Below are 27,864 nucleotides of genomic sequence, written 5' to 3' on the forward strand. Positions count from 1 at the left end.
TAGGCCTACATGTTTTATGTAGCCTATATTGGAATTGCCATAATCTAGGGCGGCTAACCTGAGCGAGATGATTTGTTCGTGTTAATGGGTAGAATTGGTTCCTCTTGCAAATTACACAAAAAATATATTTTTTCTAAAATTTCTGACAAATATCATCAAAGTTTAGATATTTGAAAAATATTTGTTATTTTTCCCTTTTTATAAAAAGGGGGAGAATCACCCGTCTCCTAATTTTAACCAGTATGTGAGGACGCAGGGCGCGGTGACGGACCAGCTCAGCCGCAGACAGGTCAGGGTCTACCAGCTCTACAGTCGCACCAGCGGGAAGCACGTCCAGATTCAGGGCAAGCGGGTCTCCGCCACCGCCGAGGACGGCAACACCTTCGGTAAGCCCCCGAAACCTCCCACCTCTATCTCCATCCTCCCACCTCTCTGCGTTCAATACTCCACCTTTGGAAAACATTTGCTCATGGCTGTGGATTTGAAGCTATCTCTCGTCAGGGGGTCTGGGTGGGTCTGGGTTGGGGTGGGGGGGTGGGGGGGGGGGGGGGGGGCACGGCTACCTCTACAGGTAGCCGGAGGTCCCACCCTCTACGAGGAGCTGTACTTCAGGGCCTCTATGTTAATATGTCCCTCCGATCCAAACTGAAGGCCTCTTCGTCTGGCTGGTGATGGGCTGATTAGCGGGGGTCTTTTGTCCACGGCACGGCACCAATACACATCGGCGCGGGGCGGGCGAGGGGTCTTAATGAAGTGATAACGCACTCACGGTTTCAATGCAGTCCACGTGTGTATTCCACCCGTTTCTCTTCTAACGCCGATCACCGTTACGAGACAGGGCCATCACGTTGAACACCTCGTTATGTTTTAGTTTGCATGGAAATGGACCCCCACCTTAGTTATTTCCTTAAAGCGTTCATTTAAAATGTGTTAGGGCCCAATTAAATCACAATGGGCAACCAAGGACACTGCGTGATCGATCCAGACTGTTAATGATTCTTTGATTGGATTTATCGAGTTGTTTATTGAAACCAAGCGATGTAGCCTAATGATGGACTTTATAAGTCTTTAATGTTACTGTTAATCTTGGAACATTAATGGGAATGATGAAATACTATAAAATAAAAACGAAATAAAAAATAAAGAAATTAGGGAATCGATCAATAAAATGGATTATTGAGGAAATGTAGCCTAATTCTCAATCGCACAGAGTAGGAATATCAAACCGTCGTTACGCCGATTTTGGATTATATAGGCCTACTGCACTTGAATAAACAGAATTAGCGGAGTAAGCCTGCTGACTATTGTTTGGGCATCTTAATGTCAAAATATTTTTTTTTGGGAAGATCTGAGGACACGTCTGATCTGCTCCACCTCTGAAATGGTTTGTCTTGCCTGTAGGCCACCATTTACATATTTTGATCAAGTTGGTCAGTTAAACAAATTCTACTATTTGTATTTTAAATTACTATACATATACTATATATTTGAATGACCACACAGTAGAAGCTATATTTGGTTTGAGATTGTGCGTATGTGTGTGTTTGAGAGAGAGAGAGAGAGAGAGAGAGGGAGATATAAGACATGTGTGTGTGTTTTAGGGGTGATGTTTTTCATTTTCTGACGATGAATAATATGGATTTATACTATTGCATGAACTGTTTCTTGTTTTGGCTCTGTCCCTAGCCCGTCTGTATGTAGAAACGGACACGTTCGGCAGCAGAGTTCGGATCCGAGGAGCAGAAAGCGGTCGCTATCTCTGCATGAACAGAAAGGGGAAACTAGTGGGAAAGGTTTGTCTTCAGTCTCTCTTCTTATTCCTTCTCCAACTCCTTCAGTCGACTCTGATTTATTTAAGATGATTTTAACATTATTTTCGTGCGTGCGTGCATGTATGTGTTCCGATTATTTAGACGAATCACACCATTATTATTATTAGGTGTCTACAGCAGTCAAATGTGTTGTAGACGCTTGACCTATTTTTACTTTAGAATAAGGCAACCCTGGTTTACTTTGCTTCCATCTATAGGCCAAAAGAGATATATCATCCTTATGCCCTTTAGATCACATCCGCGAAATATATAAATATCAAATCCATACAGATACAGTATATATCTCAATATATGTCAGTATATGTGCCTTGAGAGAGAGAGAGAAACATCTTAGAGCTTTGTTATGTTTTGTAACAGCGTTAGATAATGCAACACATTGATCAAGAGCATTCATTTATAATGAATGAAGATCATTTGAATACTCAATTCTTCTTATGAGATGTTTAAACCCTTGAACTCTAGCATTTCCCATCTTATCCCAAGTATCTTCACATTAAAAGGTGCTAATAATAATATCCTGCTGTTTGTTGCATGTCAAGATAATGGAGGATCATAATGTTCTCATTCTGGTCATCCCAGCAGGAACCAGGACAGTAGTAGAATTACAAAGAGATCATCTAATATACTCTTCCTCTCTCTCCCCAGCCCAACGGCCGGGGCATGGACTGTATCTTCACCGAGATCGTCCTGGAGAACAACTACACAGCCTTCCAGAACGCCCGCTACGACGGTTGCTTCGTGGGCTTCACCCGCAAGGGCCGACCACTGAGGGCCTCCCGGACCCGGCAGAACCAGCGCGAGGTCCACTTCATCAAGAGGCTCCACAAGGGCCCCCCGCCCTTCCCCAACACGGATCACAGTAAACACTTTGAGTTCATCCGCTTCCCGCCCATACGGCGAGCCAAGCGGAACCGCAAGTCCCCCCCCACGTCCATTCCCCCAACTTCCTCCTCCTCATGAGCCCGCCCCAGCGATGACCACGGTGGATGTGGTGTCATGGTTGTGGTGGTGATGACTCGGACTGATGATGACATCGCCGGGACAGGAGACGATGTGAATTTATTTTTGTATATTATTATTCAGAGAGAGTGAGATAGAGAGAGCGAGATAGAGTGAGAGAAACAAAGACACTGCCGAGGTCAGTGAGGCGATGTGTTGCATTGACAATCGTGTGTAAATATGGAAGAGAGAGGAAGATGGATGATATTTAATAGACCTGTGTGTGTGTGTGTGTGTGTGTGTGTGTGTGTGTGTGTGTGTGTGTGTGTGTGTGTGTGTGTGTGTGTGCATGTATGTGTGTGCGTGTGTGTGCGTGTGTATGCGTGTGTGTGCGTGTGTGTATTTGTGTGTGAGTGTGTACGTGTGTGTTTTTACACTCACTGGCAGTAGTGCCAGTAACGTATATGAGATGAGAGGCCATGAGGGTGAGGGTGTTAATAAACACAGACTGACCACAAACCTGCAGACAAATGAAACGCTGTGACCCTTCAGATCACAGCTTTGTACAGTGGGGCCAAAATAGATTTCCAAATTAAGAGCCCTCTCCCCTTTTTATAAGGACAACACAAGCTGCCTAGACACGCCAGAATGGCAACAATGACACAACATCCCACAACACACGATACAGACAACATCAAACCAAACAACAAACAAACAAACAAACAAACAAACCGAAATCACCCAAAATGCATCATAATGTAAAGGCATTCAAATCTTATATAAATAGTGCAATACATTGTATATTTGGTCCGTTATGAAACAAAAATAACATATTTAATTTACCACATCACATCACAAAAACACAGATCATACAGCAAACCACCATATCATACTGCCATACAACAGCCACATACATTTTATAAGAGCCCAGCCTGCAGGTCCTGCGGCGTGACCCCTGCTGGGACAACACGCAGCTCACCGCCTTCCACTCCAATAGCCTACCTCCTGATTAAAAGAGTAGCGACGGACGGAAGGAGCTCCGATGCACTTGGACCAGATAAAACTCACCAGTGATATTAGCGCCATTAAGGCCTAATGGGTGTTGATAAGAAACCCCGATTGGCTGGCCAGGAGATCACAAGAGTTCGTTTGGTTTCCACGGGTAAAGAAATGTATTGACATCTATTTCAGGACTGATGCGAGATGCCTCTTGAAGGAACAATTTGCGGGACGTCATAGTTGACTGAGTGTCGCGCGGGGTTGGCATTCATGCCCTCATCATCGCTAATCCTCTCCCGTCATCGTTTGTCTCATCTGCTGATGTATCGAGGATGTATCCCGCTGTGGTTCATTAAAAGTACTCAAACATTGTCTTAAGTTGTGACCCTGTTCTAATGCATGTTTGTGCAAGTAAACAACACAATATTTATAATAATAACCTGCAGTAATATAGGATACGATATGGTTGCATGATCGAAGTTACGGATTTAGAGTTATGTGTATAATTCTCCCATTCGGGTCAAAAAAATCACCAAGTGATGAGGGAGGAAAAGTCATCCTAGTTGAGAAATAAGAACTCAAATATATCAGTTAAACAGCTATGTCAAATAAGACAACATAAAGGCATAAATTAGACGTCAAATACTCCAGAAAATACCTCAGATATCCTACCGGTAGATGTGGTTCTGTATGTGTTGCTGGCGGTTGGTTTTCACCTCTCTGGTGACCTCTAGAGGCATGTCTCTGAAATGATCTCAGAAATCCTACCGGTTGATGCGGTTTAGCATGTGTTGCTAGCGGTAGGTTTGCATCACTCTGGCGCCCTCTAGAGGCATGTCTCCGAAATCACGCCCGGTCAGGTGGTCAGTCAGCTGATTCCCCACAACCAGGAAGCTGATTGCACTTTTTTCAGTGTTTGGAAAGAAAAGCCACCAGGTTATCGTAAACATAAACAAAAACTAGACACCCTGCGCTGTTATATCCATTCGTTTTTATGTTTTAATAAATACGAACGAGTATTAACACGCATTTAACATGTTTGGTGGCGCCGACGAAGAGGATGGAGATTTCCTGTCTCCTTCGGGGGGGTAAGTTTTCCACCTCAGACAACAAACCCTCAGAGCTTGGATATTTCCAAAGTTGATATGGACTTTGGACCAGAACAGGGATTGGTTACGGCGTCCCCAGCTCTTGATTAATACCAATGAGCGATACAACAACGTATAACGTAATGAACGTTACCTCTGCTACGCTTGCTTCGACAGAAATCATTTGTCACATGTTTCCAACTACCACACACTACGTCAGACACAGCCTGAACTTTGCAAGAAACCTTTACTTAGACCTGTAAAGGTAGGGTAGGCCTACATAGAGAAACCTCTTGTCAATATTTAATGTATTCTGATTTTCAAGTCCTTGAATGAGTTGATTTGAGAAGCAAACTTTCCGTGGGCCGCCTAGGTGCCATGACCGATTCAGGGCTCCAAACCTAAAGTCACAGATATTGGACTGACAGCTCTTGCCAACAAAGTAGAAAATCTTCGGTTATGGCTTGACAACGTTATCGGACTGTCACTAGTATTGCATCTCTCTCTCTCTCTCTCTCTCTCTCTCTCTCTCTCTCTCTCTCTCTCTCTCTCTCTCTCTCTCTCTCTCTCTCTCTCTCTCTCTCTCTCACACACACACACATCCCCCTGAATGGAGTTATAGGCCTGGTAAGGGCTGTAGTTGGAGGAGGAGTGTGAGGGCTGCTAGGGTCACATGCTCCTGGTTAGGAGGAGGAGGCAGAGAGAGAGAGGGAAGCCCAGCTTCACTCTGCACTGGTCCGTGTTTTGTGAGAGGAGATACCTCAGTGCCACGCCTGGTTCTCCATGCTGTGTCATGCTGTTCAATCTTCCATCGAGGTGTGAGCTTCACTGGAGCACAACAGGCAGGGACGCTCACCCCTCTGTCGGACAGAGGGTGTTCGGCTAGAAAGGTCTTGAATGGAGGGCTCACCCATGCAAGCAGACAGGTCTTCATCCTCCTCCTCCTCCACCTCCCAGTTCTTCTCTGTTGGAGACCAAGGCCTGCTTGCATTCACAATGTCTGTGGTGGGAGACATCGATGAATACTTGTGGAGGGAGTTCCAGGGGTTGGTATAATACGGTCAAGTTCTCTTCGACGCCAGCTGTTATTTATGCCTTCAGGACTCCATGCATTTCCTTCATGAGGGTTGCGTGACTAACAGGCATAGCGTTGCCATTACAATTGTTTTTGGTCTGTGTTACCGACCATTGCAGTGGAGGAGGTACAGTTGAAGTAGGGTTTTCTGCAGCACTGGTGAATGAATGTGGTTATTGTGGTCGACTACTGTACCATAGCTTATTACTGCTATAGCGACGGCTGTAACTGTTCGACTTCCGTGCAAGATTAGAGGGTGTTAGGAAATGCCGAGGGTTGAAAAACAGGAGATTTGAAATCCAAATTGAGGATTTGAGTGAGCTGCTTTTCAAACGAGTGTGATTCACTGTTAGCTTGTACGGGACTGGGTTCATAATGAATGTTTCTGTGTTGTACATATGAATTTAGCACAATTGGTTCGTCCACTTTGGAAGTCTTTCTCGGCTTGCAGTATAACAGGAGGGTTGACTGTTTCGAGACTGAACAGTTAGCAGGACTTGAACCGACGACCCCAGGAATTGGAGGCTCGTACTTGAGACAAATGACTATAGCCATCCAGGTTTGGGGCTGTAGTTTTCTCAAGGCACTGGGAGTGAGGATAACCATGGAGAACACCTGTCACTCAGGGACAAATGGGGTTCTTGAGATGGGAGAGTATGTGCTGAGTTCTTATCGTTGTTGTCTGGGCTCCACAGGGCCAAGCTGGCCTCCCTGTTCGGACTGGACCAGGCGTCCAGCCAGGGCAACGAGTCCTTCCAGTACACTGCTCCCAAGCAGCCCAAGAAGAACTCTGGAGCAGGTAAACAGCACCACGACTACACCACCAGAACCACATCCACAACCACTACAACTACAACACCCACAGTCACCACCACCACAACTACAACACCAGAAGCACATCCACATCCACAACCACCACAACCAGATCCACAACAATAACCACCACCACATCCAAAACCACCACATCCACAACCACCACAACCAGATCCACAACAATAACCACCACCACATCCAAAACCAACACATCCACAACCACAACCACCAGATCCACAACAATAACCACCACCACATCCAAAACCACCACATCCACAACCACAATCACCAGATCCACAACAATAACCACCACCACATCCAAAACCATCACATCCACAACCACCACATCCACAGTCTTACTGCATTTAAGGAGCAATTATCAATATGACAAACACAACCTTTTGGCGTGCGTGAAACATACACACTATAAAAAGAAAGACATGCTTACATTCTAGAATGGATAATTTGATGTGCTACTATACTTTAAATAAGACTTAAACTGAAGGCCTAATCACTCTGTGCCAAATTAAAATATTTGTTATTGTTGTTAGCCTAACCCTCACACGTGGTGAAGCAGGATCTTGTGATGATGTTTGCATTGCTATGAAAATATCCTATTTCAGTCCACTAATGGCCCACGAATGTGGAAATAGATTGGGATGAAATCTATGTACACAAATTCACATTCCACAAGCACAGCTTAATCCGTAACGAGGAGCCCCATGGCAAGCGAGTCCACCATGGGCAAGAGCACCGTTACACTGTTAGTAATGTCCCCTCATAGGACGTAGCTCCGATGATGGTGGAGATAAGGACTGAGATCCGAACCTCGGGACTTCATAGTTGGATAAAGCCTAGCCCTACATCGCCAGACGAATTGTAAACTGAAATTAGTGTGGATCTTCTCCATTTATTTTCATGGGGCGCAGGCCAAAATACCTCTGGACGCAAGGCCCACGACCAATCAAAGCAACGAAACGGGGGGTGCAGCGCTGAGCCCTTTTGTAAACAGACAACATTCTAGCAGCAAAGACATCTTTCTTCTCAACAAAAGCTTTACGTGCAGTCGTTGGTTCTTCTTTAAGGGAAATATATCATCCATTTAGTTTAGTCCTGTCTCGATAGTGTAATAAACAGCGTGTTCTACGTCAGCTGTCTTTGTTGGGGAACATGCCTCTACGGTGTTCCTCTTCACCATCATCATATTTATCCCGCGGGTGTGATTGGTCGGTCTGTCTCATTTTGTATGGGAGGCGAGCCAGACCTTATCTGCAGAGCAAATGAAACATGAAATTGGTGATATTAGTTCCATGGCTAGCTATGGCCATGGTGCACATTAATACGTCACTAATGGCAAATATACGTTTGGAATTCCAGGCTTCCAAATCGGTACAAAACCGAGAAATGGATTGAGAGAAATGTATATTTAAATCCAGCCCTTAAATGAAATTCCTCAAAACGTAACACTAGAATCCGTATTCACTGGGCGCTGATCCAAGATGAGTCTTTTCAGTAACAGTGGCACCCAAAGGATCTCGGATTCAGAGGCAATGTGGACCAGAAATGGGACAGTTCCGTTGCTTGTTTTGTCGTTGTTAAAAAACCAACTGAAGCGGAGCCCCTCCTTCTCCTCCTCCAGGCCTGGCAGGCCAGAAACAGGCTCCACCCCCGGGCGCGCCGGCGGTCCTTCTCGCCACGGCAGTCCAAGCCTTCAGATAGTAAGCCACCGGTCTTTCTGAGAACCCTCCGTTATGTCTGTAGAACATGGTTCACGGGTCCAATGTGTAAAATGAAAACAGTTGAATGTTATTGGAGAGATGAGAATACAACTGCAGTGATTAATGAAGAAGCAGCGTGAATGAAGTTCAGAATAGGAACTCTTAAGGTTCTTTAGTCGTAGTGAATCTCATGCATCCTTGTGTTGCAAATTTTAACAAACCGTTCATAACAAGAGAAAACATGTCAATATCCCTTGTATTCCGTTTTCCCCGGAAATATTCTCTGTCTTGACCAGTATTCACAGGCATAAATATAGGAACTCTATATATATTTGCATGGTCTTTCCCAGTATGAACTACCAGTAAGTGAACAGAGAAACCGTATGAATATCCCTTGTAATCTCCTTCCCAGCATAAATGGACAGTACGCAAACCAGGGCAAACTGGGAGCTGCTGTCCTGGGGAATCTCTCATCGAAAGAGGTTAGATGTCCACTCAGACTCAGGCCTTTCCGATCCTCAGCCGGTCTTCATTAACATGTTGTAAAGCTCTCTCTCTCTCTCTGTGTATGGTAAATCTCTCTCGTTCTCTCTCTCTGTATTGAACTCTCCCCTGCAGCACAAACTCCTGCTGTACCTGAGCCAGCAGAAGCAGGTGGCCGCAGCCACCATCCATGCAAGTTTCGTCTTTACGGTGGGTTCTGGTGTGTAATAATCAAATAGATTATCCTACTCCCACACCAAACCAAGGAACAGTGGTGTGGATTTCAGGGTATCGACGACAATGCAATACAATCCATACATCAACGCAACAATAAAATCTTTCTCCTTCTTGATCTATCCCTCTTGCATATTCTTTTTTTCTTCTTCCTCCTCTATTTCCTACTCCCTACCCTTCTCCATCTATCTCTCTCTCCCTCTCTCTAAATATCTATCTATGGCTCTTTCTCCCTCTCTCCATGTCTTTCTTTCTCTCTCTACTTCTTCCTCCAAATCCCTCTTCTCAGGTCCAGCCAAACAACTACTGTACGTTCTACGACGACCAGCGTACCAACTGGTCGCTGATGTTCGATACAGAGAAAATAGCGTCCGACTTCTGTAAGGAGGTACGTTCTCATGGATGACCTACACGGCTAGTTGAAGGACATTATTAGATAGTCTTGAAAGATATGGATTCATCTCAAAAGGTGATTTGAGTATGGCTAAAAGCTGCAGGTCTAATAGTTAATTGGAACTCAATATCCCATCCCATCTCAATTACATGCTTCTGTGCTCTTCTCTGCAACACAATTTGTAAGATCTGGGTCTTTTGAAAAGGTTTCAGTCGAACACAAACTCAAAACAAGCGTAGATTCGATGTTTCAATGAAAGCATTTCCATGAGAAGAGACACGAGATTCGACATGCAGCCCAGAAGTCTTCATCAAGAAGAAAACCAGAAGCTTTATTATTATTATTCTTACCACTTGTATTGATCATTATGATGTTGCTGTAGGTGTGTCTGGCCAAGGTGAACAGTGCCCCCACCCTGGGGGGGGTGGTAATGCAGGAGCTGGGCCTGGGGGAGGGCCCTGCGGTGGAGGCGGGAGACTCCCTTGAGGTGGCCTACACCGGCTGGCTGCTCCAGAACCACGCCCTGGGTCAGGTAGGTTCGACTAGCACCTCCACCCAGAACCACGCCCTGGGTCGGGTAGGTTCCCACTAGCACCTCCACCCAGAACTGACCCAGTATGTGGAATCTGAAGTGACCGCAGGTTCGATGCTGACCCGCGATCCTATGCTATGTGTCATTCACATTCTCTTTCTACTCGCGCTCCTGTGATGAATGTTTAAATACATAAATGTATATGACAATTAGGTTTAATGATGAAGTACAATCAACTTCACATTGACTCCCTATCAGCCAATCACAGTGAGGTGTGTCTGTGCTGCAGGTGTTTGACTCCAACGTGAACAAGGACAAGCTGCTGAGGATGAAGCTGGGATCTGGGAAGGTGATCAAAGTGAGTCCCTCACGTTTACCTCAGCATCCCGCCATTCACGCTGTTGGCTTATGTCGTTCTTATTTGTTGACGTTAACTGTTTTACTTTCTTTCTTTCTTCCGCTCTTTGTCTTTCATCCTCAGGGTTGGGATGAGGGCATGGTGGGGATGAAGAAGAGCGGGCGTCGCCTAATGGTGATCCCGCCCACTTTGGCCTATGGCTCCAAGGGATTGGCTGGTCGCATCCCCGCTGACAGCACACTGGTGTTCGAGGTGGAGCTTCGACGGGTGCGTAAATACGGTCCACTATCAAGCAGTACAAATGTTAACCTGCTAGAAATGTTGACTCATTCTTATTTATGACTATGTTTATTTACTGTGTAATTAATGTTGGTTACCAGCAGGTAAGTAAGTTTGAGGTGATTTAGAGCCGGTTGATGTCAATGGAATGATAGCAAAACCACATTAACGTAACTTGCATTGCATGTATTCCGGTAAAGTAACATTTCTTTAGATTTCTAATTGTTTTACCAAAACAAGTGTATAAAGAATGCCCATGTGTGTTTGAGCAACGGTTCTCCTGGTCCCCAGGTTAAGCTAGCCAGGGACAGCGGGTCGGACCTGACCAGTGCTGCCCCCTCCCCCGCCCCCTCGCTGACCCCTTCACCAGCCCCCAGTATGGAGAACCTGACCCCCGATAGCCTGGCCCCCACAACCAGCTCCGGCCCAGGGAGACCTGGGTGAGGGGGAGGGCGGACTGCAGCCCGAGAGCTAGCGTCTGAGAGCTAGCGTTCGAGAGCTAACGGCTTACTCTTATGTCCGGGGATTATTTCTGTGTTTTGGTGTAGTGGAAAGTGTTGTTTGGTTTTAGTAACTAAAGTATGTGTGAGAGGGAACGTGGGTTGGAATTATTTTGGGTATGATGGTGTATGACACCCTATTATTAACTTACATTTAACTTTTCTGACATGTATCTGAATTCGCTGGAAGTGTCTATTCAATTATTAAATAGTAATTAATAGCCAATTTCACACTAAGTAATTTAATTTTTTATTTTTTTATTTAGAGAACATCCCCTGCGTGCCAAGTCCAACTCCCTCAGTGAACAGCTGGCGGTAAGAGATATATATATATACACACACACACACACACACACACACACACACACACACACACACACACACACACACACACACACACACACACACACACACACACACACACACACACACAGAAAAACACACACACACACACACTGTGTGAATAGTGGCGTTACAAATATTGCTCATTCACCATTTTCTGTTTCTTTTGTGTCTTGCAGAATCCTGACACGGCCAAAGCAAAGCTCATTTCTCGCATGGCCAAAATGGGCCAGCCCATGTTGCCGTTCCTAGCGGGGGGGTCCGGGCAGCCAGAATCCAGTGACTCAGAGCTGGAGGTGTGGAGAGAAAGGCTTCTATTAACAGACCTTCTGGAGTCAGAGGGGAGCGCGATACTGGAGTCGGGCCGACATGAATTGACAAAGATTTTATAATCTGAAGTGTACATTATTTTTATAAAATGTTTATATATTTTTTTTATGGGATTTTGTGCCTTGTTACGGACATGCTAAGACAGACAAGTGCTCTGAAACAGTGAGAGAGGGAGTGATGTGTTAGGCAAGGTTAGTTTATTAATACAGCACTGTTCTAACACAAGGCCATTCATAGTGCTTTATATAGGACAATCCTGAAACGACAATCAAATGTGTTCTCCCTTCCAGGACTCCAGTATTTCCAGGGGGAAGGAGAGAGGAGAAGTATCAGCTCCCGTTCAGATCACCTCCAACCCACCCCCCGCCACACAAGGTCTGGTCCTCAGGACACACAGACATGCACGCACACGCACTATGAAACTCACAAACTTTCAAAATGTTCTTAACTTAATCAAATGTTCAAATCCATTCATTTTGCCGTGTGCCATAGTTAATAGACTTTAACCTCTATGGATGACCCCCTCACTGACTGCACTGTAACGGTTGTAATCGTATGTGTGTGTTTGACGTGTGTGTGTGTTATTTTCCCCCCATCACCAGTGCATCCTCATCCTCACATGGTGCAGCATACTGCCTTAATGCCCGTCGCCCCGCAGCATGCTGGGATACCAGGCTCAGGGCTCGCCTTCCAGGTACCACACCCACTCCCTCCCTCTCACTCCCTCCGTCCCTGCCTCACTCACTGTGTGTGTGTTTGTGTGTGTGTGTGTTGGTAAATATGTGTTCTGTCTTTGATGGTATTGTCAGGGTTTAAGATTTACTCTACTCCACCCGACTTTTACGGCACTCTACTGTCAAATATAAGGGAACAGTTTGCTTGCCTTACTTTATTCTCTTCTACTTTTGCTCTACCATCCAAAAAGCGATATATTCATGCGGTGTTCCTCTGACCTCTTCTTGCCCTGTGAAGCCCTACTCGTACGGCAGCCAAACTGCAGTGGCGTCCGCACAGCTCCAGCCCTTGGGTCCCGGGTACCCCGCCCAGAGTGTCTCCTACATGGGTAAGTCCTGCCGTCCTGTTCTGACCCAGGATGGACCAGAAGAGTGGTACATGCCCCTTTCTAAGTAAATGATGAACAGACAATGGTAATTTAAGTCTTGTTTTATTCACTCCTCTTTGCAATTTAATTATTTCGGAGGTGTGTGTGTGTGTGTGTGTGTGTGTGTGTGTGTGCGAGCGAGCGAGCTTTGGCCCTGAACACCTTAACCACTAGATTATCTAGTGCCCAAAGGAGGGACTGAAAGAATAAGGAAATTATATTTTTATTATCACCCTCCCTAGGCTCTGGTGATGTCACTTCCTTCCTGATGACAGAGGCCCGGCAGCACAGCACTGAGATCAGATTGGCCGTCGGTAAAGTTGCCGATAAAGTTGACCAGCTGAGCTCAAAGGTTTCAATCAGTTCTTTATTAAAGCACGAACACGTAACATGAACCGTAGATAAACATTGAACAGAAAGTGAGTTTAATGTTAATGTTCTCCCTGTGCCAGATGGAGGAGCTCAATCGGCAGGGTGGTGTGTCAACGGGCCTCTCCAACGCCTCAATGGAAACCTCCATGATCATGCACAGCATCCAGAGACTCGTTCAGGTGCCCTGCTGCATCCCTACCTTGTATTCTGTATCGCAACCTTCTGTCGCATTTTGTAGCACACTCTATTAGCATTCTGTTGCATGCTGCATCAAACGGTAGCAGTGTGTACCTGCTGGTCTTTACAGGTCTATGCCGTTCTTTAATGGTCTTTGCTACTCTTTAACCGGTCTTTACTCCTCTTGAGTGTTGTTTATCATGCTTTACAAGTCTCTACTGGTCTTTATCGGTCCATGTTTTTTTCTGATGTATCTTTTGTCTTGTTGCAGGAAAACGAGTGTTTGAAGAAGGAGGTGTTTGAGAAGAGCTCCCGCATTGAGGAGCAGAACCGGAAGATCGGGGACCTCATCAACCAGAACCAGAGGTGAGCTGTTGAAAACATTACACCTATATTCCAAGTCGACTCTGTATTTTTTCACCTAACGATGCATCATACAAAACCATATTTAGAGACCAGAGATTTACAGTGAGTTCAGGTACATGTCATTCAGGAGCAGCGAGCGGCTAGTGGGCGTCTTGCTCTAGGATGTTTACAGGAAGCCTATGGACACTAGAGATTGAAAGGACAAGTAAAAATTGCGAATGTGTCAGATAGACTCTGATTGTGGATGTGTCTGCAACGCTCTGTTTAGACACGTGGAGCAAAGCAACCTTCTGATGGAGCAGAGGAGCGACTCCCTGCAGACCTCCAGCCAACAGAGCCACACGCGCCTTCTGGAGGCGGAGAAAGACAAGGTGTGTGCTCATTGGTCCCTGGTGACGTCACATGACTTGGCGGTCACCGTGGCCTTGTTCAAGAGAGCCAGACGTTGTTGTCTATTGGTATGATGTTTGGGATTGATATTGAAGAACACAACATCCCAATTATTATTTACTCTGAGTATTTAGTGATTTAAGACTCTTAAGAAAACAAATTTCTGTCAATATATTTTTATTGATTGATGTCATTAATGAGCAGATAGGGTTAGGGCATCTTGCTTAATGACCTAAAGATAGACTTCTAAAAATCGGGGGCTCAGATCATGCATCTTTCGAGCTGCCATTACAAAAAGGAACAATAAGGACATTAATTGAAAGCAAAACATTCAACATTTCACACAGAAGACAAGCAAATTATTGTATAACGTATAGACTTTACCTTCAAGAAGCCAATCAATGCTCTAGTATCACTCATTTAGCATCCCCATCATCCGAACGGAATGTCCCACTGTTAGACCCAAACGACGATTCAAGTTCACCCCCAGATGAATAGCTGGCCTTCTTCACGATTGCACAACACCATCTGAGTGGCCGGTATTGAAGTATGTCCCAGCTCTCCGATATTGGTTAGGAGGAGGAGGAGCAATGGGAGGGTGTTCTTCTGTAACTTTCTAAAGCTCTTCACACTAAACGTTTAACCTGCTTATGCTTTCTGAACCCTCCCTGGGTGACTGCTGTCCGTTGCTAACGGCGCTGTCTTCCCAGCATGCTCTCCTTCAAGACCTAAGTCCTTGCCAGGTGAGACTGGTTTCCTCAATCTGTCAACCGCTCTCATTCTCTAACTATATCTCTCTCGAGCTCTATCCCCCTCTCTTTTTTTATCTCTTATCTCTATATCTTTCTTTCTCTCTCTTGAGCGATCTTACTTTCTCTCGATCTCTCCCTATCTCTATTTCTCTATTTTATTCTCTCAATCTCCCTATTTCCCTTTCCCTATATCTCTACTTCTCAAACTATCGTGGTTCAACTGCTCACGGGACTTTTAACCCAACTCGCCTTTCTCTTTCTCTCCCTCTTCCTTCTCATTATTTTCTTCCATCTCTCCTTCCACCCTTACCCCAACCTTCTTTTGACCCCCCCCCCCCCCCCCCCCATTGCTCATCCTGCTAGTCCTCCTCCCATCCCATCATGGTAGCTCTCCCTGAGCCATGTAGCGCTAGCATCACAATTAGCATCAGGCTAGCCTCACTCTAGTACCATCATCACCTTTCTCACAGAGGGGCCGGCGTTGTGTCTCTGTCGTCTCCCGTGTCATGTTCAGATGCAGGACTGTTACTGTAAGCTGCTCCACCCCCCCCCCCCCCCCCCCCTCCCCCATCCCTCCCTCCTGCCCTGCCCCCTACAGGTGCGTCTCACCGAGGACCTAGCGTCCTCCGTTACCCGTGCGGCTCAGCTCCAGCTGGACGCGGCCTCCAGCCAGCAGAGGGCGACGGACCTGCAGATCAAACTGTCTGCTGCCCTGCAGGAGGGGGTCGGCCAAGGGGAGCGCATCAGCGCCATGGAGATCCAGCTGGAAGGTTGGCGGGCCTGTCTGTCACGCTGTCACTCCGTCACTCTTGTCTTTTCGGCTGGCTGGTCGTCTCAGTCTCTCTCGCTTTTTTCGTATGTCTCTTGTTCTGTCTCTCCGTCTTTCTCGCCAACTGTCTGCCTGGCTGACAGTTGTGTCTGTCTGTCTGTCTGTCTTTCTTTCTGTTTGATTGTCGGCCTCTCCCTGTCTTGTTTGGCTGGCTGGTCCTCTCAGTATTCTCGTATGTCGCTCATTCTGTTGGTCAAGCATCCCGTCGGTCAGTCCATCTATCCACTTGGCTGTCCCTCTATCAGTCCTTGTATATCTCTTGGTCAGCTGTCCATCTCCTTATCCCCAACTATTTTATTTAGATTAAGAGATTTTCTGAAGACTATTTTTAGAGTTTGAGTTGCTTGGGGAAGGAAGCTTGCGTTGCATCGGTCCACCTGGTTGTTTTGTAGCCGTCAGTGTAAGCAGATGATTGTATCACACGATCGTGCTGACATCACTACCTTGTGAGTCTCATCAGGTCACTTATATGTCCTGAAGGCTTTTGGCTGCCCAGTGACACAAAACACAGAGCTATGTGTTTAAGATCACACTCACGAGACAAGAGCTGATGAGGTCATCAGACCACGGACTAGTCCAGACACGGTCAGACTGTCTCCTTCAGTCAATGAATTGTTCAGAATCAGAATCAGCTTTATTGGCCAGGTTTGCTTAAACAAACAAGGAATTTGACTTCGGCAACCATTGCTCTCCAAGTACAACATTCACTAAAAACATTAAAAATACTGTTAAGTAAACATGAATACACAACAGTCTATGTAGCCTACTTACCATATGGGTTAATATGTCATTCTTTTTCGGTGTTATGTCATACTGTTGTGTGCGTATGTGACCTATAGCACTGCTAGTTATTCCATAAGTGGCCCCCAACATTTATTTTTGTCTGGAAGTTACACCAACAGTTACACCATAACCAACTCGACTAGCTGTGCAGCTAGCCTAGCTGTGCATCTAAGCTGGCTATGCTTCTAGGATTGCTGTGCTGGTGGACCATTTGTGCTAGTATGCTTGTTAGGCTAGGTGTGCTAGAAGGATCAGGACTTTAACATTGTACCATATCCCCCCCCCCCCCCCCCCCCCCACCAGAGCTGAAGGAGAGCGTAGCCTCGCTCCAGACTCAGTACCGTGCGGAGAAGCAGAGACGTAAGGAGATGGAGCAGGCACTGGGAGAGGTCAAGGAGGAGCTGCAGGATGCGAGGAGTGACAAGGAGAACCTGGAGAAGGTGGGCATCTTCATCGTTATCTTCATCCGCATCCTGGTTCTGTCCTATATTGTATCATCATATAGAGCAGAATAAAGTACAGCTATCTGTATTATTCCCTCGGTGATATTGACATTGCATAACAAAAGAGAACACTTGCATAAAACAAAATACATGAACCATTAAATTGCATGAATATAGAATCATTATACTTAGAACTATATCAATAACTTATCATAACATAGGATAAAGGGGCTTCATTCTTAAATGATATGATCATATAGGATCATCATCCTAGCCAATATCAAATACTATATCTTCATCGTATATTCTATATCTGCTGTCATATCATAATAGAGGGTACAGGCCCTTAGGCCCAATCCCATTTCTACCCTTTACCCCTTCCCCTTACCCCTTCAAAACAAGGGGGAGGGGTAAGGGTAAGGGGTAAGGGGTAGAAATGGGATTGGGCCTTAGTCCCCCTGTCTGTGTGCCCCCTCCCCCTCCACAGACGCTGGCGGACAGGAAGAGGAAGTGGCAGGCAGAGCGGCTGCGGCGGGACGAGGAGGTGGAGGAGGTGCGGAGGAGCAGCCAGGAGGAGGTGGACGGCCTGAGGGCGCAGCTCCGCAAGGCCAGGAGCAGCCACGACGGAGCGGCCTCGGAACAGGTAGTCAGTCACATGACCTGGTCACATGTCCACCATCACCGACTGTACAGTAGAACAGGGACCACCGGCTCTGCTGCACAGTGGAGCAGGTAGTCACATGACCAGCCCAACCGGCTCCATCTCACGGTGGAACAGGTAGTCACATGACCACCGGCTCTGCTGCACGGTGGAACAGGTAGTCACATGACCACCGGCTCTGCTGCGCGGTGGAACAGGTAGTCACATGACCAGCCCCACCGGCTCCATCTCACGGTGGAACAGGTAGTCACATGACCACCGGCTCTGCTGCACGGTGGAACAGGTAGTCACATGACCACCGGCTCTGCTGCGCGGTGGAACAGGTAGTCACATGACCAGCCCCACCGGCTCCATCTCACGGTGGAACAGGAAGTCGCGTGACCACTGGCTCCACCGCACGGTGGAACAGGTCGTCACATGACCTCCCACACCGCCCCATGCAGTAGGGCTACTGCATGGTGGAACTGGTTCACGGTGCAGCGATTTCCTTTCTGGATTCACTCATCGGTTCATGTACTTTTATGGTTGGAAGACGTGTGTGTACACGTTAAGGAGGCCTGTAGGTGTTACTGTAGTATCCAGCCTCATCGATCTACTGTGTGTGTGTGTGTGTGTGTGTGTGTGTGTGTGTGTCTGAATATTTATGTGTGTGTGTGAATATGTGTGTATATTTATGTGTGTATGTGTATAAATATGTATATGTGTGTGTGTATATGTATAAATATATGTGTGTGTGTGTGTCAGCTGTCCCAGCTGCAGGCGGAGCTGGAGGAGGAGTGGCGGGGTAGGAGTGAGAAGGCGGCTGCTGCCAGCAGGGAGCAGCACAGACGGGAGGTGTCTGAGGTGTCGGAGCAGAGAGAGGCTCTGCAGCAGAGGGTGGGCCAGCTACAGGACAAGGTACTGATCCCAGCAGGGAGGGATTAATGAGCAGCCATTGATAGATGATTGAATAGTCTCACGACTCAGACCATATTGAAACTAGGATTCTCAGAAAAGGTTTAAAGGGGTGTCTGACGTTCTTTCGATTTGTATTTCCTTTGGCAAATAGCTGGAGGCGGTTTCTGCAAGCACGTAATTGGTGGACACAAACTCGGCCGGCAGTAGTAAAATTTGAAAAGGTTTTTCAAATAAAAAAATTAAATGTTTTCAAAACACCCCTTAGACTGACCACTGTAGAAATACACTTATTAAAATGTAGAAATACACTTATTAAAATCCCCTTCCGAAAGCTACGTCAACTCGCTCAAATGACTTTTTTTCTGTAAGATATCTCCGTAACTCAACAGACACCAATGTGTAACCTTACTAACTGGTTGTACAGAACACATTTTAATCCGTCTCCCTGTGGACCCGGCCCCTCCCTGTCTGCCGGCTCCCCAGCTAGCATCATTGAAGCAGGCCAGAGACGCAGAGCAGATGGATTCACAGCATCAGGACCACAGCCAGGCTCTGCAGCTCCTGCAGGAGAAGGTAGCCGCTCCTTCTCAACACACACCTTTTATCACAACCCCAAATGCTACATCAGCTATCTAGAGAGACACACACCTTTTATCACAACCCCCCAAACTACATCTAATGTCTACATATCGACCTATCTCCTGTTTCAACATAGTTAAAACAGTTTGCCATTTTGTCCCGCCCTAAAAGGAGGTTGCTTTTAACCTGTGGTCGATTTCCAACTTTGGCCCGTTCTCCTGCTCTGTTCAAGCCCTTTTTATAGAGTATGTTTACATGCACAGGGTAAGCTGGTAAGGCAGAGTAACCATGGTTATAGTCATAAGCCTACCAACGATCGCATTGACATGGCCTCTTAGGTAACCCGGTTACGGCCCGTTGATAAAGGGACAGGCGTGGTAACTCCTACCGTAACAGCTGGGGACCGGGACAGGGGTCCGGTACTGGTGAATGATGTGACAGTGCTGTGTGTTGTGGTGCCGGGGGTCAGTACGCAGCGTTGGAGCAGCGGTCTGCGGCGGCGAGGGAGGGGCTCCAGGGGAGAGTCTCTGAGCTGGAGGGGAAGATGGAGGAGCAGGCCGCGGTGGATACAGCTGGAGAGGTCGGCTCTCTCTCTCTCTCTCTCTCTCTCTCTCTCTCTCTCTCTCTCTCTCTCTCTCTCTCTCTCTCTCTCTCTCTCTCTCTCTCTCTCTCTCTCTCTCTCTCTCTCTCTCTCTCTCTCTCTCTCTCTCTCTCTCTCTCTCTCTCTCTCTCTCTCTCTCTCTCTCTCTCTCTCTCTCTCTCTCTCTCTCGCTTCTCTTTCTCTTTTGTTTTTTCTTTTGCATTGTAAATCGCATTTTAATGAATGATTCGTTCGGAGCACATATGTTCTCCATTCTAAAAACACACAGAAGGCTCAAATGTAGCCGGGACTTGGTCAGGCGGACCTAATTCATTCTGCCATTTTAGATGGACCATAATAAGCTTGTTATTGTACATAATAACCTCGTGGTGCCTGGTGTGGGTTTAAAGGAACACGCATTCATGCACACACATAGACCGGCAAATGCACACACAGTCACACAAACACATGTGTATTATTATCGTTCATCACTGTTATTGAGTGATGAACCGAGGGTTGACCCTGTGTGTGTTGATGTCTAGGTGAAGCGGGTGATGAACGGGGTCTTCCAGTCCTTGAGGGGTCAGTTCCAGGTGGAGGAGTCCTACTCCGGCCAGGTCGTACTGGGCCTCATCGTTTCCACCATCAAGGTACCACGCTCTTAAATTCACTCATTACATAGTTTAAACACTCTTCCCAAGGATACAACTCAAAACAGATTTCCAAGTGAGCGTTAGTTAGAATGTATAGTATCATTACGTTTTTGTTTTTAACTTGTATTTTTGTACCTGTGTTAAAATATCGGACGGCTAATTATTACCGGGTTCGATCCCCAAATATCGGCTGCCTAACCTGTAGGCATCGTTGAGCAAGACGTCCTCGCCCCACCTGCTCTTTATTGGCCTGCATCTGAAAGAAAATCACAGTACAGTAAAACATGTATCGCTGTGTGATTTCGTTTCCAGAACGTGACTCTCCAGCTCCTCAGCGGCTCGGACACACAGACGGTTAAACGTGAACCGCAGGAAGAGGAAGACGAGGAGGAGGAGGAGGAGGAGGAGGAGGAAGAAGAGGAAGAAGAGGAGACGATGGAGGACAATGAACGTGATGTGAGGCAGAGAGACGCCGCTCCGCTGGTCAACGGCGAGAAAGAAACGGAGGACGCAGAAGAAGGGCAGGCGCGGGTGGTGCAGAACGGACTTGCAGGAACGCAAGCAAAGGAGGAGTCAGTAGAGTCGGTGGAGGCGGTCGTCGCCGTGGAGACGGAAGTCGCTCTGAGCCCGGCGACGTTCGTGGGGGAAGAGGAGGAGGAGCCGGAGGCGGAGCCGACGGCCTCTGAGGGGGTGCCGGGTGCGTCTGAGGTAGTGCCAACGGGGGCGTCTGAGGCAGAGCCATCGGCAGCGTCTGAGGCGGAGCCCAAGGCGTCTGAGGCGGAGCCCAAGGCGTCTGAGGCGGAGCCCAAGGCGTCCGAGGCGGAGCCCAAGGCGTCTGAGGCGGAGCCGACAGCGGACCCTTTGACCAGCGCCCCAGCAGACAGACAGGATGTGATGACGACCCAGGGGGAGCCGGAGCGAGGACGCTCGACAACAACCGCCGCTGATCTGGATCCAAGCCCCGCCTCCCGGCATACGGAGGAGCCCGCCAGCTCTTCAGAGCCTGAAGGGAGCTCCGGGGGTCCCGGGGTCGACCCCATAGGGAGCGAGGTCATGGCACCCGCCCCCCTACTGGAAGGAGGCGGAGCCAGCATGGACACAGAGGAGCCCCTGGGTGCCGTCACCGTGACGATCGAGGAACGGACCGGCCCACCCAAGCACCCCCCACCCCCGCCCAATTCCCAGCGGGACGGCACGAGGTAGGACTTTGAGTTTGAACATCTTTCGTCTTGTCAGTCCCCCTCCCTCTTACAATGCATGCTTATCTTGCAATAATTAAGGCTCACATAATTTGACGCTGTCCATCCCTCCCTTGTACATATATACATGTGTGTGTGTATGTATGTATGTTTATGTCAATGTATGTATATGTATATCATGCATATATATATATATATATATATATATATATATATATATATATATATATATATATATATATATATATATATATATAATCTCATACCTCTGTCTCATTGGTCACTCTCACCCTTCCCTCACCCCTCCTTCCCTCTCATTGGTTCTCCACCCCTCCTCTCTCAACCGTGCGCCCAAACCCACGCGTGTCCCACACATACGCACACGCACACCCCTGCACCTCCACCACCTCTCAGTCTGTGTGGCGGTCTCGGTGAGGAGCGGGAAGAGAAGGAGGAGGAAGATGAAGAGGAGTTTTTCCAGAGCACCCTAACAGCCAAACCATCGCAGCCACCACCCGACCATCTGGAGGAGGAGGAGGAAGAGGAGGAGGAGGAGATGGTAAGGGAACGATCCGGAGAGCTCTGTAGATCTCTCAGATTACACACAGTACCACCCCCCCCCCCCCCCCCTGCCACCCACCCCCACCCCCCCCCCCCCCCGCTACAAACTTGTGTTTTGTTATGTGTATAAGTTGCAATGTATCGTTGCTGAGCACCATAGCTTTTTTTTCGTCTGCAACGGCGTATTTACTATTTTACTTTCTTAGAATTATGTTTTGCATTTCACTTTGTGAATTATTGTGTGCGTTCTTGGGGGCCCCTGTGTCATGGTTCCTTCCACCGTGTAACCTCAGAGTCTGAAGGGCCGGCCGCCCCCCACGCCGCTGTTCGGCGAGGACGACGATGACGCAGAGGACCTGGACTGGCTGAGTTGAGGCCGTGCCCGGCAGAGGATCGTCATGTTTTTATAATTTGAACGTTTTGATTTTTAAAATGTTCCTGCGTGTGAGAGGAGTATCTATTCAGGACAAAAGAACAGTGCCTCGGGATGGAGGACGAGTGGAGTGAACTGGAAATGAACAAGCGTCAGTGGTTCTCTAACTGACATTTCTGTTGATTGTGTCGAGTCTTTGAATGTCTTTAATTTTCGTGTTATTTTTTTATTTTATAATTATTCTGTAGCTGACCACTTAATGAATCAGAGGCCTCTTCGGTCACTGAGATCTGAATGAAATGTTTCATTTTCTGCTTTGTGAATTCTAATCTACTTTTAAACTGTCCGTTTTAATTATTCCTCATCAAAATCCCAATCTCTGAAATAAATTACATTGAACCTGAGACATCTGTTGGTGTTTTTGTGGTGTGGGTTACATACATGAGAACATTCCTGTGAACATTTGGTCAGGCTACATTTTCACCATGAAACACCTTAATAAAACAAAGGAATTTAATGTAATCACCTTTTTATTTATTTTTTATCATATTTATGAAATATATTTAACATTTTGATTTAGGAATGTATTGAAATGTCCGTGTATTGCTGAACATCACCTTAAACAAATGTATACATTTTTAACAGCAGGGGGAGACAAAAGCCGTCCCAAAGTGTGCATGTTGCCTAGCAACGACTGTTGAAACCGTATGTTTGAATCACTTCAAATTGAAGTCAGCCAGCCCAGAGCAGATTTATTTAGCTAAAAGTTGGTTTAACATCGCAGCCAACAGTTGGCCCTCAACTTTAACATGACATTTAAGGTAGGTGTCGCCACTAAATACGCTGTACAATGCTTAGTTACGACCCATCTTTTGTAGGCTACTTCTAGTTGCAGCAATATCATCCCACTGCAGAAACAAACGGGCGTTCTCCTGTGATAGGAGTTCTCGTTTCCCCAGACTGGAACGCCCCCATGTTCGTCGCCTTTCTTTTTGAACTGTATTAAAATGTTAAAGTATACTCCTCCGACTCCTTAATCCGACTCGGAGACCCCTCGACTCGAGCATTCACATTTCTCATCGTCTCATACTCTAAGTGGGGGTTATCTCAGCCATGGTTGAGAAGGAATTGGAGGGAAAGGAACTTTGGCTTTGACTCCCTGAAGTACATGAGCTGCGACATTGAGGAGAAAGGGGTAGTTGCCCGCGATTGTCTCCCGCCGGAGCCCCGCTGCCGAGGAACAGCCGCCGGAAGGCACCACCGCCGCAAGGCCCCATGCACCGCCGCGGGCTACGGCGGGAGACAATCGCGGTCAACATCCGTCAGGATGTCGGATACGCAATGCAATTCGCCGACCAATTGATCTTATATGTTGACTGCAAACCATGTAAATAGTGTTGTAAATAAATTTCCAAAGCTTTTCAAATCTTATTTGGAGTTTTATTGATCTTTTATGTGGAAAGTAAACAATTAAGCCTACAAAGTAGGCCTAAATAAGGTGCAAAGTCCAACCGGAGAAGGGATTCCGGAAATGATTTTGTTAGAGATAGATAAATAGATAGTTAAAAAATATTGGATGGCAGGTAAGCTACGGAGAGGGTCTCTGACAGGCTCTCCGGCTACGGATAACATAGTATGCCTTGCGACTATGCTTCGCAGTATTTCTTGCGAAACCCAGTATTCCTTTCGAAACACTTCATGATTGTTCGATAGAACGCATCCAGGAACGCCTAATTGGCGATCCTGTGTCATGACGGAAACGCCCAAGCCTGCAGCTGGAGCCTTCTCAATTGTAGGCCTACTAAATAACATAACAGCATATCTGAAAGCGAATGGTCAAAATAAGTTGCTGAACGCAGCTGCCACTATCTACATTGTTATATCAAAGCTGAACTAAACCAAAGCATCGACTGTCTGCGGTCATCCTTTGCGCGCAGAGTATGGCGCATGTGGACGAGGCGCACTGTTTCCGCTCAGAGTGCGCGCACCCCTGCTGCTGGGAGCGCGAGCGGCGCGTCCGGAGAGGCCCAGTGCGACGCGTGGTGGCGCCGCTCTCTCACAGGGAAATAAAGGAATGTTTGGAAGGCAAGTAGGGCCTATGACGATGCATTTTAAAATGTACACCTGTTGGGGGGGCTCAAACGGCGCTCGTAACTACAAAGGGATTTTGTTAATCATATGCATGTCATGACATGTTTGTCATTGGTTGGGCAGGATTCTGATTATGAGACACAACCTCTAGAATTGTATATTGCCTTAAGGTTTACATAGCGGCTTTTACATTTTTAAAAAGCAAACTACAGGTGTGTGTGCGTGCGTGCGTGCGTTCTTACTCCCAACCCTAATGAAGTAGGCTACAACGTTTTTGTCTCAAAGTTTTCAATGTTTATTATTCTTACCTTACATGGTAGAACATTATCATTGTGACGATGAAGATGATAAGCATAATGAATAGTCAGTTTCATTTCAGAGGACAGTGTGGCGACCCTGAGTGTGGTCGATGTGTCCGAGTGGGCCGGTGAACCGGTGGTCCCCGAGGTCTCCATCACCATGGTTACAGAGGTGGCTGGCCTCCAGAAGGAAGGAGGGGTGGATTCAAAAAGGTCTACATATTAGTTCTCCATACTTCATGGTCCCCTAAAGGACCAGTATAACTCTGTTATAGCACCCATTTAAAAAAACGAATATGTTTATACTAACATAACTGATAATTTATTATATAACAGATGTTTACAGCTAATTGTTTAGAGTTCTTTTGCCTGTTTATTAGGGGCTACAACATCTTGGTGAGGGATGGTCACAGGTATAGCAGACGTTGGGTAATCTAACCTGGTACCTTTCAGTTGCCCACCACCCTACCCTGCCCCCTAACTCACTCTTGTTTTCCAGTGAGAGACCCGTTCGGACCCATGTTCCTGTCTCCGGCCCCCTCAGTCCTCTTCAGGGGAGTACTGGTTCAAGGCGGCTCAAGGTGCGATGATAAGCTAATCAAGGCATTTAGCTACTGTAATGAACCCAGGGGGAAACAAGACTAAATTCAGCCGCTGATTCCTTCTTCATCTACAGCTTTAATAAGATACACACTGTCTTGTTATCCGGGGGAAATGTCAAAGAGTGGGGCGGGGAGAACCCCCCATCTCAGGGATTAAAACACCTGAAAGTAAAACGGAGGAGGTCCAGGATCCAAGACACACACCGAAAACAACACGGAAGAAACCAAGGGAACAGACAAACACTTACTAGTAGTTTGGGATGTTAAATGATAAGGAACACAGGCCAACAGAATGAGGCAGCAATAAAGGTGACACACATTTGACCAACGCGACACAATTGAAACGAACGGCTGGGGTTACGGTAGGGTCAGGAACATTACGTGGTGTTGTGTTCATAGATGCCCAATCTTTTGAAGTGAACCGTATATTCGTGTTATCTGAAAATACTAGCATTTGAGTCTATTTTAAATTGTGCGTACATTGTTGTGTGGATGCAAAATTGTTCTATATTTCATGTTTATTATTATTTTGCTTTCTACTTTTTTGTCGATTTCTTATTTTCTATTCTTACTATTATCTATCTATCTTGTATTCCAGCTGGGCACAGCTCAGATCAGCCTGGTTCCTAGCCTGCCTTCTGGTCCGACCCTTACCTGGATGCCTAGCCGCACCTATGTCCCTCAGAACCTACACAGGTAGGGGCCTTAAAATGGGTTTCAGCGCTGGGGTCCAGGGACACACATTTCTATCTACTCTAGTTATGGAGGCTTTTAGCAAAGTGTATTTAGATGCATTTCATTAAGGCGCAGGCTGGCCTAGGACGTCTTGCCCGAGGATGCCAGGTAGACTGCACACATTGGGGGGTCGTACCTAGAACACTTCGACTGGGAATTTCCCACACATTTCTCTCAGTCGCCAGCCGCTTTTTAATTGTATTTATTTAGTTTTTTTCATGAGGTTTCCTTTTTACCGTAGAGAAAAACCTCCCAGAGTTTCCATCAAGGAGCTGACGTGGTTTCCTCCCGCCGAGCTGAACCCATCTATAAAGAAGGTAAACACACGCTTCCTCCCGAGACAAAACAAGCCTTTAAAACCCAGAAGCACCCTCACCTCTGACGTCACCCCGCGACCCCCTCGCTGCAGGAAAGCAAACAGGAGGAGAAGAGGAAGAAGAAGACAGTGAGCCTCCATGAACGCCCGGAAGAACTCCTGGTCCTCACCGGATCAGATCCAGACGTTGACCCGGGCCGCCCCAGACCAGGGGACAACCCTTCCTCCTCCTCCTCCTCCACCTCCTCCTCCTCCTCCTCCTCCCTCCGTGGACACCACTTCCTTCCCCTTCCCCCCGACAGTCGAACGGTGGTCTCCGAGCCCCCTCTTCTACATCTCAGACATAATAAACAACCACCCAGAAGGACGAGGTATCAGAGCTTCCAGTTGAATAAGATATGAAGGGTCGTGCTGTCATGAGCATCAGACTCGCACCATTTTAACTTGGGAGACATACATGCAAGTTAATAATAGAGCCCTTCAAACACAAAGACAGGAATCACATTTTAAAGCAATTTAAAGGACAATCAATAAAGATAATAAAAGACAATCATTCAAGCAAAAGGTTTAAAATAAATTGTTATAAAAAGCTATAAAACCTTTGTTGTTGCTTGATTAGGTCTCAAAGTTCTGTCTGACTCCTGCCACGTCACCTAAAGCACCCTGACGGGCACAGTTAAACATAAATTACATAATGTACAGGACAGACTGAGTAATTTGGAACAATTCTTTCTACCTGACCACTACCCTCTTCCCCTAAAGAGGGAAACACACTGTAATGTTGATTCACACTCCAGTCCAGCCCTGTCTGAATGAACAAGTTAAAGACTAAATGACACAAAACTAACTCAAATAGTTGAAGTAGGCCCCAATTATAGGAGCCAGAAAAATGCTCTCCTCAGTTGCCTCTTTTGCACAATCCAATTAAATCCTCTCATTTAACTTCAGTTCACTCTTGAGTTACTGTAAGAGATGCTGAAAAACCACACTAAACATCCTGGTTAGTTTAATTTAACAGATGTTGATTTGGTTAATTTGCCGTCGGTCAAAAAGTGCTTTTATTCAGTATTTTTTTGAGAAAACGCGAGAGGGAATACAAAGGAATTCCACGCAGCAACATGGATGCTCATTTTCCCATCCGTGTGAGCGTCACTGGCCTTTTAACGCTGAGTGCTGTTGCACACCTCA

General features: G+C 46.7%; 3 protein-coding genes across 7 annotated transcripts in view; all 3 read left to right on the forward strand.

Moving 5' to 3' along the window:
- The window catches only part of fgf17 (fibroblast growth factor 17), a 4,752-nt gene extending 608 nt beyond the window's left edge, over positions 1–4,144 (forward strand). Inside the window, exons 3-5 of one of the 2 annotated variants that reach the window (XM_030358691.1) lie at positions 209–386; positions 1,687–1,793; positions 2,478–4,144. In XM_030358691.1, the coding sequence (XP_030214551.1) occupies positions 209–386; positions 1,687–1,793; positions 2,478–2,792 (600 nt within the window). In that variant the 3' untranslated portion in view covers positions 2,793–4,144. The remainder of the gene's footprint in view (positions 1–208; positions 387–1,686; positions 1,794–2,477) is intronic. The other variant, XM_030358692.1, reaches the window with a different exon arrangement.
- Positions 4,145–4,631: 487 nt separating this feature from the next.
- Positions 4,632–23,037, forward strand: fkbp15b (FKBP prolyl isomerase family member 15b). 4 transcript variants are annotated; one of them, XM_030358688.1, is made up of 30 exons: positions 4,632–4,858; positions 6,629–6,732; positions 8,386–8,464; positions 8,877–8,946; positions 9,083–9,157; positions 9,471–9,569; positions 9,958–10,107; positions 10,397–10,465; positions 10,589–10,732; positions 11,036–11,184; positions 11,511–11,559; positions 11,766–11,882; positions 12,207–12,291; positions 12,519–12,610; positions 12,889–12,979; positions 13,261–13,370; positions 13,471–13,569; positions 13,839–13,933; positions 14,202–14,304; positions 15,034–15,066; positions 15,674–15,845; positions 16,991–17,127; positions 17,618–17,773; positions 18,536–18,688; positions 19,172–19,261; positions 19,737–19,847; positions 20,390–20,497; positions 20,813–21,699; positions 22,114–22,258; positions 22,554–23,037. In XM_030358688.1, the coding sequence occupies exons 1-30, from the start codon at positions 4,806–4,808 to the stop codon at positions 22,632–22,634; spliced, it is 3,906 nt and encodes a 1,301-aa protein (XP_030214548.1). In that variant the 5' UTR covers positions 4,632–4,805; the 3' UTR covers positions 22,635–23,037. The 4 variants fall into 4 exon arrangements, with proteins under 4 accessions (XP_030214548.1, XP_030214549.1, XP_030214546.1 ...); XM_030358686.1 differs by lacking the exon at positions 4,632–4,858 and adding an exon at positions 5,602–5,904; XM_030358689.1 differs by lacking the exon at positions 15,034–15,066.
- Positions 23,038–23,119: 82 nt separating this feature from the next.
- LOC115545477 (uncharacterized) lies at positions 23,120–27,278 on the forward strand. Its single transcript, XM_030358690.1, has 7 exons — positions 23,120–23,454; positions 24,571–24,718; positions 25,104–25,236; positions 25,523–25,604; positions 26,224–26,321; positions 26,602–26,677; positions 26,770–27,278. The coding sequence occupies exons 1-7, from the start codon at positions 23,443–23,445 to the stop codon at positions 27,076–27,078; spliced, it is 858 nt and encodes a 285-aa protein (XP_030214550.1). The 5' UTR covers positions 23,120–23,442; the 3' UTR covers positions 27,079–27,278.
- Positions 27,279–27,864: the final 586 nt, after the last annotated feature.

This window comes from Gadus morhua, chromosome 6, assembly GCF_902167405.1.
Source record: "Gadus morhua chromosome 6, gadMor3.0, whole genome shotgun sequence".
Classification (NCBI taxonomy): domain Eukaryota; kingdom Metazoa; phylum Chordata; class Actinopteri; order Gadiformes; family Gadidae; genus Gadus; species Gadus morhua.